At 46.4% G+C, this 14771-nt stretch overlaps 1 protein-coding gene across 1 annotated transcript in view; it reads left to right on the forward strand.

The window, feature by feature from the left end:
- Positions 1 to 14771, forward strand: part of LOC141069237 (uncharacterized) — a 57071-nt gene that overhangs the window by 12113 nt on the left and 30187 nt on the right. Inside the window, exon 3 of the mRNA XM_073558688.1 lies at positions 13311 to 13431. Within this exon, the coding sequence (XP_073414789.1) occupies positions 13311 to 13431 (121 nt within the window). The remainder of the gene's footprint in view (positions 1 to 13310; positions 13432 to 14771) is intronic.

The raw sequence follows: 14771 nt of genomic DNA on the forward strand, positions 1-14771 counted from the left end.
CAATCTTGCGTTGAAATCTCTTGTCAATTTTTCTTTTCCGTCCACATCTAGGGAGGTTAGCCACAGTGCCATGGGCTTTAAACTTCTTGATGACACTGCGCACGGTAGACACAGGAACATTCAGGTCTTTAGAGATGGACTTATAGCCTTGAGATTGCTCATGCTTCCTCACAATTTGGTTTCTCGAGTCCTCAGACAGTTCTTTGGTCTTCTTTCTTTTCTCCATGCTCAATGTGGTACACACAAGGACACAGGACAGAGGTTGAGTCAACTTTAATCCATGTCAGCTGGCTGCAAGTGTGATTTAGTTATTGCCAACACCTGTTGTTAGGTGCCACAGGTAAGTTACAGGTGCTGTTAATTACACAAATTAGAGAAGCATCACATGATTTTTCGAACAGTGCCAATACTTTTGTCCACCCTCTTTTTTATGTTTGGTGTGGAATTATATCCAATTTGGCTTTAGGACAATTCTTTTTGTGTTTTTTCATTTAAGACAAATTAAATGAAGATAATAATACCAAAGAATTTGTGTTTGCAATCATTTTCAGGAAGAAACTGAGTATTATCTGACAAAATTGCAGGGATGTCAATACTTTTGGCCACAACTGTATTTCTGATTTAAGAGCATAAAAATTCAAAGTTGGAAAATTGCGAAATTTTTAAAATTTTTGCCAAATTTCCGTTTTTTTCACAAATAAACGCAAGTTATATGAATGAAATTTTATCGCTAACATGAAGTACAATATGTCACGAGAAAACAATGTCAGAATCACCGGGATCCATGGAAGCGTTCCAGAGTTATTACCTCATAAAGGGACAGCGGTCAGAATTGTAAAAATTGGCCCGGGCATTAACATGCAAACCACCCTTGGGAGTAAAGGGGTTAAACAGGAGCAAGTTGTTAGCAGCAAGTGGCATCTGTATAACACAGCTGGCACCCACTGTGCATGGAGCGGGTCCAGCACCTCAGCCTGCTCCATACTCCCAGCTTCTGATGTACTTCACATACTGTAAATGACACATATAATTGTTATATGTCGGTTTATCCACAAATTTAATTAGTTTTTGATTTTCTACAGACATCACCCTGTACCCTGCATAGAGAAATGACATGTTGCGGTTTCTTTTACATTTTAAAAAGTACACAAAGGAAAATGGTCCGATGCAAAAGTTTGGGCACCTTGCATGTTTAGTACCTAGTGGCGCCCCCTTTTGCAAGTATCTGTCACGAATTCTTAAGGGATTTGTGGCAAATCTGAGTCTGTTGGAATAAAAATGTAGTTTTTTTCCTTTGGTCCAGCAAGAGTTAGTGTCAGTCTCTTGCTGGCAGTTTTTTAGGCTAGTCCCTGATGTTCGTTGGTAACCACTCCCACCTCCCCCTTTAAAGGGAATCTGTCACCTATTGTTTTGCCCTATTAGCTGCGGCTACCGCCATCAGGGGCTTATCTGCAGAATTCTGTAATGCTGTAGATAACCCCCCCCCCCCCGATGAAACCTGAAAGATAAGAAAAACACGTTAGATTATACTTACCGGGGGCGCGGTCGGTGTCGCGGTCCAGTGCTTCCCATCTTCTAGTGAGGACGTCCTCCTCCTTACTTCTGCCGCAGCTCCAGTGCAGGCACACTGTATCTGCCCTATTGAGGGCAGAGTAAAGTACTGCAGTGCGCAGGCGCCGGGAAAGTTCAGGAGCCTGCGCACTGCAGTACTTTACTCTGCCCTCAACAGGGAAGATAAAGTACGCCTGCGCAGGAGCCGCGGCAGAAGGACGACGCTATTGCTAGAGGATGGGAGGCGCCGGACCGGACCGCGAAACCCATCGGACCGGGTCCCCGGAAGAGAATAATCTAACTTGCTTTTCTTATCTTTCAGGTTTCATCTGGGGCTTATCTACAGCATTACAGAATGCTGTAGATAAGCCCCCGATGTCGGTGGCCGCAGCTTATAGGGCTAAAATGCGGTGACAGATTCCCATTAAATAATCGCATGATCAATCAGCTGATCGTTGGTTAGTTTTCTTCTATGCAGACCAGCTAGGTGTGTGGAGCGCGCCTGTGACTGTGGTATTGCCGCTGTTGGAGTTCTGTTATCCTGGTGCCGTTTACTCTGCTGCTGTGGAATTTAGCAGCAGAGCCTGAGCTGAGTAATATAGTTTTTGTCTGTCTATTGCCCTGTGTAATATAATCTGCAGTGGCGAGGTTAGCATCCTTGCTGGCCAGTGCACTAGCCAGGGTTAGTATAGGTGACAGTCAGGGACTAGGCACGTTACGGCAGCGGGGTGGAAGGACCCCAATTAGGGCGTTAGGGGAGCTTAGGGACAGGCACAGTTTGATGTCAGGAGGTGTCCCATTCCCCGCTCCCGACCATTAGGGCCTTCCTCTCCCTTTATCATTCTGTTGTAATTATATTCAGTGTCGTCTGTGGTCCGAGCATGACCTTATGGCCAAAGCTGAAGCATTTGCATGCATGATTCAGACTCTTACAGATGAGGTTACTGAGTTGCGGTCACAGGTGGTGCAGCGGTTTCAGCATATGTCTGGGTTCTTGATCTCGGCCCATGCCTATGCTCGACCGGAACCCAAAATATCTCTCTTAACAGGTTCTCTGGAGGGAGAGATAAATTTATGGTTTTCAGGGAAGCCTGTACATTATATTTCGGGCTCTGCCCTTGTTCCTCAGGAAGTGAGGAACAGCGTGTGGGGATTGTAGTCTCCCTTCTTAAGGGTGATCCCCAGTTCTGGGCCTTCTCTCTGTTGTCCGATTCTCCATCTTTGCGGTCAGTGGAAGAGCTTTTTGTGGCTTTGGCCATGGTGTATGGTGACCTGATTGTATCTCCCTGGTGGAGTCTAAACTCCTTAAGACCCAGCAGGGGGCCCGGCCAGCTTAGGACTACTTCTCGGAGTTCTGGAGATGGCCACTGACATTAAGGTGAATGACCCTGCTCTTAGGAGTCATTTTTGTCATGTTTTGTTAGCTAGGTTTCGGTTTTCTCTGGTGTAATTTCCTACTCCAAGGTCGTTGGAGGCCGCCACGGCCCTTGCTTTCAGGGTGGATAGATGCCTCAGGGAGAGACATACACAGACTCTGCCCCGTTATTCTTCCTAGGGAGGAGGTCACACAGGTGCAGACAGACCAACACATGCAGTTGGGGGGGGAATCTCCTTTCATACTAGATTGCCTGTGGTTCACAGTGGGATGGGGCATGTTTTTACTGTGGTAATACGGATCATTTCATTAAAGTCTTGGCATCTTGCACCAAAAATGTTATTCCATCTCAAAAGCTGCGCTCCCCTGGTAGTGTGGAGGGAGACGACCAGGGTGTGTACATTTCCTCCACTTTTACATCTCCGGTTACCATTTTTACTGAAATAGTGGTTGGTGGGAAAACTGAGACTATTTTGGTTCTTGTGAATAGTGGAGCTGTAGTCAGTTTGGTGGATTCTCGCTTGCTCGGACCATTGGCCTAATCTATAGGATGCTAGCGCGATCCATTACTATTCATGCTATTGATTTTTCTCCTTTCAGCCAGAATAGTTTGACCCAAGTCGTACATAATATGAACTTGTGCATAGGATCTCTTCACAAAGAGTTCCTGTCCTGCTACGTCTTGGAGGGTATACTTACTCCCATCATCTTAGGCCTTCCCTGGCTGAAGAAACACAATCCGGTCATTGATTAGCGGTCCAGAGAAGTAGTCTGTTGGGGCAATTTTTGTGAAGACTGTTGTCTGGGTGCTACAATCTCTGCCATCTTTATTCAATCTACCCTTTCTTCTCCGGTAGCGGTAGCTAAGGTGCTAATGGAGATTAAAGGCAAGACTCTACCCACACCTCAGACTAACTCTAGATCTCGGTGTTCTGGGAAAACTGATCAGGGAAGGGTGGTGGTTCTGAGCATCATGGTGGTAAGAGTTTTGTGACACGGCGGACGACTCTATTGTCTGTCCTTCAAGGAGAGTACCATCTTGTTCCAAATGTACGTGTTGAAATAAAGTCCAGGTCCGGACCTGTGTGTGAATCAGTGAGGGTGCCCACTAAAAACATCACGTGGAAGTATGCACTTAGGACTCTGAGTTCTAGGATGAGGGGGCTGTATAGAGTGATGGCTGTTTTCAACCCTGCACTGTTATGGAGGACCTGTGAAATTGATTGCAGGTCTCACATCAGATCCTCCTCCTTCCCCTACCCCCTTTGCAGACCTCTGATTTGAGGGCGGCAATTACAAGAAAGGTGCGTATCTGATCTAAGGTCTTTAACTACAAGGGAGGGGGGCATCTGATCTGATACCCCCACCATCCTCTCCTGCTTTTGATAGCAGACCTCATACCCTACCCCCTTATAATAGCAGACTTCAGTTCACACCCACCTTATCTCTCCTCCCTTGTAATTGCATATCTTAGACCACATATACCTTTCCACCCCCCTTGTAATAGCAGCCATCAGTTAACCCCCTACACCCCTCTTCTTTGTAATTGCAGACCTCAGACCACATACTCAAGCTGCCCATCCCTCCATTGTTAATAGTAGACCTCAGTTATGTTAACTTGTTGTTCTTGCCGAGCGTCGCGCTGTACTGTCACGTGATGTCATGCAGCGTTAGGTGACAGTGTGCGACTACGTGCACTGTGTCCTGCATACATTGAGGCACCCGGGAAGAACACGATGGGGAGTAAGTATGAGACTTCCCTGCTTACCTGTCCCTGCTGCATGGAACAGCTAAGGCGACTTCCTTCACCTTCTCCAGGTGAAGCAATGGTGCAGGGAGATGCAAGCGAAGCGCCGGGTAGCGGGGAAGCAGCAGGCCACATCCCTGTTTTTGTGCTAACCGCATCCCTAATCCTACGGCTTCCCCGCTGCCTGGCACCTTCACTTTGTAAGATGCACTGTGTTTTCCCCCCCACTTTTTGGGGTGAAAAGGTGAGTCCCATTATTAAAGAGTCTTCATGTACCCTGGTATACCCTCCGGATTTGTGGAGCATACTTGCACAGAGCTTAGACATTTCTTATGACATTTTGGGCCCCACTTAACAATTTTGACACCAATCAATAACAGGATGGTGAATGCGTAACCATGGAAGCCCCAACACCACCCCAGCATGTAACTTATCCAAGACAAAACAGGAAATGGATTCTGAGTGAAGTGCTTCTATTTGAAGCGTCAATTCTACCATTACAAATTAGACAGTTGTGAATTAGCGGTGTCTTGTCAATCGCAAATATTTGAATGGTTTTTGTCAGGCAAACGGTCTCTAATCCTAATTTCCGAACCAGCTCAGAATCGATAAAGTTAGCTGCAGACTCACAGGCAATGAAAGCCAATGCTGGCAATAGCTGGTTCTTAAAGACAAAACCGTTTTGAGCAGTACTTTATCTGAAGAGAAAAAGGGTACCTGGAAGTCTGGGTGAGCTCCTTGACAATCACCCAGACTTAGATGTTTTCCCAAAGACTTACCTGCTTGAGTGCGAGCTGAACAGTCCTTTAAAAAATGTCCCGCAAGACCACAGTATAAACAGTAAAAGATCCTGTGCCTGTTTTTTCTCCTCGGCATGAAAACTGGCAGTTCCAACCTCCTGCAGCCCTATCGTGAGTAAACAGGCCGGCTCCCATCAAAAATACAAGGCATCTTACTGCCATCATGCCTCTCATGAATTCTGCATTCCATCCGTATGGCCTGGATTATGGATTCTGCTAAAGAAAAAGAGGGATCATGCAGAATCAGAGCTTCCTTCAGGGATTCTGACAGACCTCTATGAAATTGGCAAGTAAGGGCCGCATCATTCCACTGACCTCACTGATGTAGCTCTCCTGTGTCAGGTTCATGATCCTAGCCTCAACAACCTGGATTCTGTTGTTTGTCATAGATAACCCCTAAGGCATCATCTGAAGACCGTTATGGGGCTTGCGGGGATGGACAATGAAAATGTTCAAGTGTGGGGGACCACTCATTATAGGGACATAAGTGTCCCCACCTGCTGGGACTCATTGCCTGAAGACTGGGGTTCTAGGGTAAAGAATAGCCTGCAACTTTACTTGAAAATTGTAAACTGGTTTCTCTTCCCCGAAAAAGTTTCAGGAAGGGCCACTACTGGTTCGGGGGAGACCAACTGAACATCATAGAGAACAGACATCGCAGTCTCTGCAAGCAGTGAAGAGCTAGAGTAGGTTTTTATAAGACAAATATCTGACCCTGCAACTGAAGGTGTGATGACACCAGACTCTGTCATTCCTTAGCCAGATCCTGCATCATCTAAGTCATATTCGCCAGCTCGTTAAAATGTTGACAACCCAGCATGCTCCAGGATTAGATTGGATAACTGGACTGTCTCTCACAAAACTGACAGTTCAGTACACTCCAGATCCCATAGGGCAGCTGAGCTGTTACTCACATCGTCCCGTGGCCACAGTCAATGTAAAAACTGTGACACTGGCCTTTCCTAATGATGGTAGTGAACAATAAAAAACCCTAACAGGCTAAATAAGGTCTGAAACGTTGGTCAAAGTAATCTGAGCACAAAAATCTCCAAGGGTGCAAAACTTTTGCAACAGCCCCTTTTTCCTTTTTTGTAATTTTTAAAATAAAAAAATAAATGGGTATATATGTATTTTGGTCTAATATACAAAGGAAATGTGTCAGCTTTAACTTTAGGCCTTTTAGAGATCATTTCATTTTCAATTTCTTAATGTGATGGACACCGTATCAGACTCACCACCAGAGACTGTACGCGTGTCCAAAGATGTGCTGGGGAAACCCGGGGACTCCTGCAGTGGAATGTGAACACGGCTGAAAGTGTACTGCAGGAGGAACAGGACCTGCAACATGTGACCACTGGGGGAGTGATTGTGGGCGGAGCTAGATCCCAAACTCCTAGCAGGGATAGTGGGACCCAGCAGAGCCCGGAGAATAGTCAGTAAAGCCGAGGTCAAACCAGAGGGCAGCACGGTAACAAGCAGGTAATGTGAATAGACTAGTAAGAAGTAAGCCGGGAGTCAAAAGTCAGAGAGAGCAACACAGTATCGGGGGGAACAGGCGGAAGGGAAGTCAGGAATATAGCCGGGGTAGAACCAAGAGAAAAAACAGTACAGAATCAGCGGACGAATACCAAACGGGAAACAGACCGGGTCATACACAGAGCAATCCTACAGAAGCAGGCAATATACACAGGTATATAAGGGTCAGCTACTCAGCCTGGAACGAACGTATCACTGACAACGAGCATAGCACAGTGCGGCTACTTATAGCCCTCCCCAAACCAATGAGAGGCCACATAGGATTAACCCTCGAAGGACCGTAACAGAAATTCCAGGCAGACCATGACAGTACTCCCCTCTCCACTGGACCCCCAGGCTTCTCTGGATGCCTGGCATGAAATGCCCGGACCAGATGATCAGCATGTACCGAATGAGCCGGGACCCACGACCGATCCCCTGGACCATACCCCCTCCAGCGTACCAGATACTGCAGGGTACGGCGCACCAGTCGGGAATCCACAATGCGTCCCACCTCATACTCCATGTGACACTCCACCAACACCGGTGGAACAGCAGACAAAGAATTCTCCTCAACAGTTCCCAAGGATTTTAAAAGGGACTTGTGGAACACATTGGAAATTGTGAATGAAGCTGGGAGACATAACTTATAGGCTACCGGATTAATAATCTCCACAATTTCGTACGGACCAATGAACTTCGGAGCCAACTTGGCAGAGGGAACCTTGAGCCTTATGTTACGTGTGGAGAGCCAGACATTCTCCCCAACCTGAAACGTAAGACCTGAGATGCTTTTCTTGTCTGCAAAAACTTATACCTCCCCTGAGCCTTGGAGATGTTTTGACGGACCTCAACCCACAGACCTTTCATACGCTGCACAGTCCCTTCAGCCCCAGGCCAACCAGAGTCCAAGTGTGAGAACTCCCCAAATTGCGGATTAAACCCATAGTTAACAAGGAAGAGAGACATACCAGTGGACTGACTCACACAACTGCTGAAAGCAAACTCAGCCAGAGGCAAAGCATTGCACCAATCATCCTGCCTGGTAGAGGCCACACACTGCAGAATTTGCTCCACGGACTGATTAGTATGTTCGGTTTGCCCATTACACTCAGGGTGATAAGCCGAGGAAAAAGACAAGGCAATCCCCAATTTTTTACAAAATGCCCTCCAAAACTTTGGCACAAACTGCACACCTCTGTCAGATACCACATTCATTGGCACACCATGCAGATGGACCACGTGTTGCACAGTCTGTTCAAGGTTTCCGCTGAGGGCAAAGCGGATAAGGATACTAAATGAGCTTGTTTAGAAAATCTGTCCACCACGACCCACACAACAGTATTACCCCTAGACGAAGGGAAATTGGTGATAAAATCCATGGACGGATGAGTCCATGGTCTATCAGGAACTGGCAAAGGCACCAGTTTCCTGGCCGGCAATGAGAGCTCTTTGAACGGGCACAAACCTCACATGCGGACACAAATTTCCTGACATCAGCAACCAGTGAGGGCCACCAAAAAACCCTTGCTACAGCCTCCCGAGTAGCCGAAATTCCCGGATGGGCACTCAACACTGATTCATGCAACTAGCCTAAGACGAAATTGTTACAACACAATTTCCCAGATGGCTTAGAACTAGGAGCAAGAGGTTGGGCCTCAAAAATCTCACTCCAATTCTGATGAAATCTCTGTCACAACCACCCCAGGTTGAAGAATGGAGGATGGAGGCTCGGGAGGAGACACTGGATCAAAGCTCCGTGATAAAGCATCAGCCTTAACATTTTTAGACCTTGGGCGAAATGTAATGGAAAACTGAAACCGAGAAAAAAAAAAAACGACCACCGAGCCTGTCGGGGAGTCAATCTTTTGGCACAATCGATGTAGGCTAAATTTTTATGATCCGTGACCGACCACAGTAATGGGATGAGCCGCCCCCTCCAAAAAATGCCTCCATTCCTCAAAAGCCAACTTGACCGTAAGAAGTTCTCTATTGCTCACATCATAATTTCTCTCTGCTGAAGAGAACTTGGAAAAGAAGGCACATGGTTTGAGATTGGTCAAAGTGGCGGGTCCCTTGGACAAAACAGCCCCCACCGCGTCAGAAGCGTCAACCTCCACAATAAAAGGTTCAGACGGATTCAGTTGGACCAACACCGGGGCTGTCATACAGCACTCTTCCAACTTCAAAAGATTCTCAGCGGATGTTGACCAATTTTTTACATCTGTCCCCTTCAACGTGAGATCAGTAAGCGGCATAACCACCTGAGAAAAACCCACCATGAACTTCCGGTAGTAGTTTGCGAATCCCAAGAAGCGTTGCAAACCCTTCAAATCCTGGGGCTGAACCCAATTCCTAATAGCCTGCACTTTCTTGGGATCCATGCGAAACCTCTCATTAGAAACAATTAAACCCAAAAATGACAGTTCTTGTACAAAAAATGAACAATTTTGCAAAGAGTCGGTTCTCCCTGAGTCTCTGAAGAACAGTACGTAAATGTTGCAAATGGGTCTGACTATCAGAGGAGTAAACTAAGATGTCGTCAAGGTAAATAACCACAAAGTGACCGATAAGGTCCGCAAACACCACATTAATAAAATTTTGGAAAATGGCCGAGGCTTTTGTAAGGCATAACCAAATTCTCAGAAAGACTTTCTGATGTGAGAAACGTCTTCCACTCGTCCCTTTCTCGAACCCTTATCAAGTTGAAGGCCCTCTGTAAAACCACTTCACCACTGATAATTGGTTAGACATATCAGGGATGAGAGGGACTGGGTATGTTTTTCTCAGTGATTTTTTAAGTTCCCGAAAGTCGAGGCAAGGATGCAAACCACCATCTTTTTTTTTTTCACAACAAAAAAGTCAGCTGCCACAGGAGAAACAGAAGGACAGATATGCCCCTTACTGAGACTCTCAGCAATATATGGTCAGCCGCTCAGGACTAGACAGATTAAACAACCGGGACTTGGGCACCTTAGCCCCAGGGATGAAATCAATGGCGCAATCAAAAGATCAATGTGGCGGTAGAACCTCAGCCTCGATTTTGGAGAACACATATATTCAAAGTCCTTCAGGTACTCCGGAATACCTTCCAGACCAACAGAAGACACAGATACAGATCAAGGGTTTAGCGAAGGACACAAATTTACAACATTGGTTGGTACAGTTTGACCCCCATTTAAAAATTTCCCCGGTTTCCCAATTAATAACAGGGTTATGATGTTGTAACCAAGGCATTCCCAGAACCAACCCCGCAGGTAAATTGTCTAACACAAAGCAACTTATATTTTCAACATGAACTGGGCCCACCTTTAGTGAAAAGACCTCTGAGACAAAGAAGATCCCCTTCTTGGTGAGAGGAGTCAATGGTCACAATTTTGACTGGAGTCTCAAGCCTAACTGTCCCTATCTTACTTTGAGTCACCAAGCGAGAGTCGATCAGGTTGATGGTAGAGCCACAATCAACAAAAGCCGTGTTGAGGGACAGATCAACAGTCTACCTCCAGCTCCACCTGGAGTAGAATCTTAGAGAATGAGGAAAATTGTACCTGAGGGTCTGGGTAACTTCCTCGACCGTTACACAGACCTAGACTTTTCACAATGGCTTGACAGATGAAGGGCAAGAAGGACAGATTTTCCAGTGACCTGGAGCTCCATAGTAGAAACATTGCTGTTTTTCCCTTCGGCACCTCCTCTCCTCCTTGAATGAAATGGCTCCCACCTCCATGGGTTCGGCAACCAACGATGTATCATCTTTGCTGGAATATATAGGGGTTTCCAGCTGCATCATCCCCCTGGCACAAAGCCTACGGTCCATGGGGACAGCCTGTGTCATGGCGTCCTCAAGGGAGTCAGGAGGAGGATGTAACGCCCATGTGTCCTTCAGGCGTTCAGATAGGCCCCGGCGGAACAAACCCCTGAGGGCTGTGTCATCCCATGATACTTCTGCAGCCCAACACCTGAACTCTGAACAGAACCATTTGGCTGAGTGCTTTCCCTGCACCACACTCATAACCATGTCCCCAGCCAAACGCACATGATCAGGCTCCTCATAAATGTGCCAGAGGGCCTCAAAAAAAACAAAAAACAAAAAAAAAAACGATCTACAGACACTTTCAGGGGCCGTGGGAGAGAGCCCAAGCCTGCGGAGCCTCCCTTGATAATGAAATAATGACTCCCACCCTCTGACTCTCATCCCCCGAAGAACGGGGTTCGCAGTGAAAAAAACAACCTGCATCCTTCCCTGAAAGCCTGAAAAATTTTTTTTTTTGCCCCCAGAGAAGGTGTCAGGTAATTTAACTGGCGGTTCAGGGGTGATAAGAGAGACAACACTGGCACCAGCACCCCCAGAGGAGAAAGCACCCTGCACGGCAGCAACCTCCCTCTGAACTTGCTGCTGAGACTGAGCCAAGGTTTTTTGCTCAACAGACAGCTTTTCCATCATCTGAGTGAGATTGCTAACCTGTTCCGATAGAGCACGCAGAGGATCCATAACACACACTAATGTCACAGAAAGCCCCACACAGAAAGAGGGGAAAACTTTTAGAGGTCAGTGATAATGTGATGGACACTGTATCAGACTCTCCACCAGAGACTGTACGCGTGTCCAAAGATGTGCTGGGGAAACCCGGGGACTCCTGCAGTGGAATGTGAACACGGCTGAAAGTGTGCTGCAGGAGGAACAGGACCTGCAACAGGTGACCAATGGGGGAGTGATTGGGGGCGGAGCTAGGTCAAACTCCTAGCAGGGAAAGTGGGACCCAGCAGAGCCGAGAGAATAGTCAGTAAATCTGAGGTCAGACCAGAGGGCAGAGCAGTAACAAGCGGGTAACATGAATAGAGTGGTAAGAAGCAAGCTGGTGGTCAGAAGTCAGAGAGAGCAACGCAGTACCAGGGGAACAGGCGGACGGGAAGTCGGGGACGTAGCCGGGGTAGAACCAAGAGTAACACAAAGTACAGAATCAGCAGATGAATATCAAATGGGAAACAGACCAGGTCATACACAGAGCAATGGTACAGAAGCAGGCAATATAAGAGTCAGCTACTCAGCCAGTAACGGACGTATCACTGACAACGAGCATAGCACCAGTGCGGTTACTTATAGCCCTCCCCAAACCAAAGAGGCCACATAGGATTAACCCTCAAAAGACCATAACAGAAATTCCAGGCAGACGATGACACTTAACTGTTAACAATAACAGTAATTTTGACCAGGGGTTCCAAAAGTCTTAGGCTATGTGCACACGTTGCGGAATTGCCGCAGAAATTTCCACGGGAATTCCGCAACTCCTTGCAGCAGGAAATACGCTAGAATTCCGCATGCATAACTCCCGCGATAAACTAGCATTTTGCAAGTGTAATTAGCTTGCAGAATGCTAGCGTTTTCCAAGCGATCTGTAGCATCGCTTGGAAAACTGACAGGTTGGTCACACTCGTCAAACATAGTCTTTGACAAGTGTGACCAACTTTTTACTATTGAGGCTGCCTATGCAGCATCAGTAGTAAAAAGATATAAAGTTAAAAATAAAAAATGGTGTTTTTCTCACTTTCCGGTGTCCCACGCAGTGTTCCCGATCCTCGCAATGCTCCCGGCAAGTTCCGTTCCCAGCGATGGCTTGCGACAATGACCTTTGATGTAGCGCTCTCGCGAGACCGCTACGGTTTCACGAGACCGCGACTTCATCAAAGGTCATTGTCGCAATGCATCACTGGGAACGGGAGTTGGCAGGAGCATCGCTGAGGCCTGGGGACGCTGCGTGGGACGCCGGAAGGTAAGAATATCACCATTTTTTATTTTCTTTTTTTTTTACAGGGATATGGTACCCAGAGAATGGAGGAGAATCTCCTCTCCTCCAGACCGTGGGTACCATCCGCACATTTTCCGCTTACTTTGCGCATCGTGGCCATAGCCACATGCGGAAAGTAAGCGGAACAAAGCATTCCTATGTGTGCGGAATTCCCGCGATTCCGCACAAAGAATGAGCCTGCTGTGTATTTTTCTGCGATGCGATTTTGCCGCGGAAAAATACGCAGCATTAGCACAGCATGTGCGGAATGCCATTGAATACAATGGGCTGCTTACTTTATGCGTTTTCACAGTGTTTACGCTGCGTTTTTGCGGCAAAAACGTATAAAATCCGCGGGTATTCCGGACGTGTGCACACAGCCTTACATGCCACTGTAATGTTTGGAGGGTGGAGAGGTACAATGAAAGTTAAAAACTGTCAGTGTTCACATAAAATCAACCAGCTCAAATATTCTTCCTCCTCGTACTGACCAAGAGCTGCCCGCACTATCTTACAGTCTTATTCTTTACACATAGGTAATCTGCGGTCTACATCCAGGGTGGATTGGGAATTTGAATTAGAAGCAACAGTAAATCAGCTGGAAGAGAGATGCACCCATCATTCTATGGATTTCATAGTGCCAGTGCTCGTCTACAGGTATAACCTTATGTAACTGATATTTTTGTTATATGTGTTTAATGGTATAAAACAGGGGTGGGGAACCTCAGGCCACTTACAGACCTCGATGTCCTTTTATCAGGCCCCCAGGCAGATTCTCAAGGACTGCATTCGTGGGCAGAGAGCTGTATTTTGTCACCAGCTTGTTAATTTCTTCTTGCTCTGTGAGCACACACACATTCAGTGTTCACTACTGAATGGCATGCAATTAAAGATTACGTCCTGACACCAGTGCCAGAGTCAGGATGTACTTGGTGGGCGGAGTTGGACGGCCCCTGAAGGACGAAAGGATGGTATAAATATCCAAATGGCCCTTGGCAGAAAAAGATTCCCTACTGTCATGAATTACAAGGGGGATATATTTGTATATCCCACTGCTGCCAATTTGTCACGTACCCGCTTCTCAGCACGTGACTTGGGGTTGCGCCTGCAAGGTTTAATCTATTTCCTCCTCTCACTCAGTCCAGCATTAAACCTCTGTTCTATGCTGAAATGGGAGCATAAATAACACATCGACACAGACCACACATCCCGTTTCATACACGCTGCCACCACTCACCAAATACACGGGTGATGAGTCCCGGAAATATTACTACTACTGTCTGCCAAACACCAGGATCACACTTTAAGGCTATGGATTCTTTAGAGCATACAAGGTTCAAACTTATTAAAGTTTTAAGCTTTAATAGAAAAGGAAGAGTGCTTACAACAACAGGATATAAAAAGTATGGAAATAAAAAGTGACATACAAATATGCAAAAACAGTGATAAAATAAAAGGGAGAAAACTTGCAGAAATATCGAACTTTGCAGTCTGGTACTCTGTCCCTGATGGAGGGAGGAATATGAAATGGATCACATCAGCTTGGCTGCACCTCAACTGTGAACATCTTTCTTAGTGTAAAGGCCTAATTTATATATTTAACCTGGAGATTAGATTTCTATACCAGCCTCTCATGTTAATATTCTAATTCCTAGTTTGTGACTGGACAATGGCCACACTACCAATGAATACATTATTTGTCTCTGAACGCTGTGTGTATAACTTTTCTTTCTCATAGTACATAGTGTCTGGCTGCAATTGGCATCTCTCTCCAAACAAGTCAGAAGGTGTGAAATGTTTCCAATTCTGTGTGATCTCAGGGAGGCCCCCTGGAGAGACTGGAGACTGTCTTTCTCAGGATAACATATGTTGTGACCTTTGTGAAGAGCTGCAGCCTGGAAACATATGCTATCACCTTTGTGAGAGCTGCAGTCTAAGGACAGATGTTAATTTACTGCCGGTCATACATCCATACAAATACATACAGTTAGGTCCAT

The sequence above is a fragment of the Dendrobates tinctorius genome, unplaced genomic scaffold, assembly GCF_039654945.1.
Source record: "Dendrobates tinctorius isolate UK_male_01 unplaced genomic scaffold, ASM3965494v1 ptg000257l, whole genome shotgun sequence".
In the NCBI taxonomy this organism is placed as follows: Eukaryota; Metazoa; Chordata; class Amphibia; order Anura; family Dendrobatidae; genus Dendrobates; species Dendrobates tinctorius.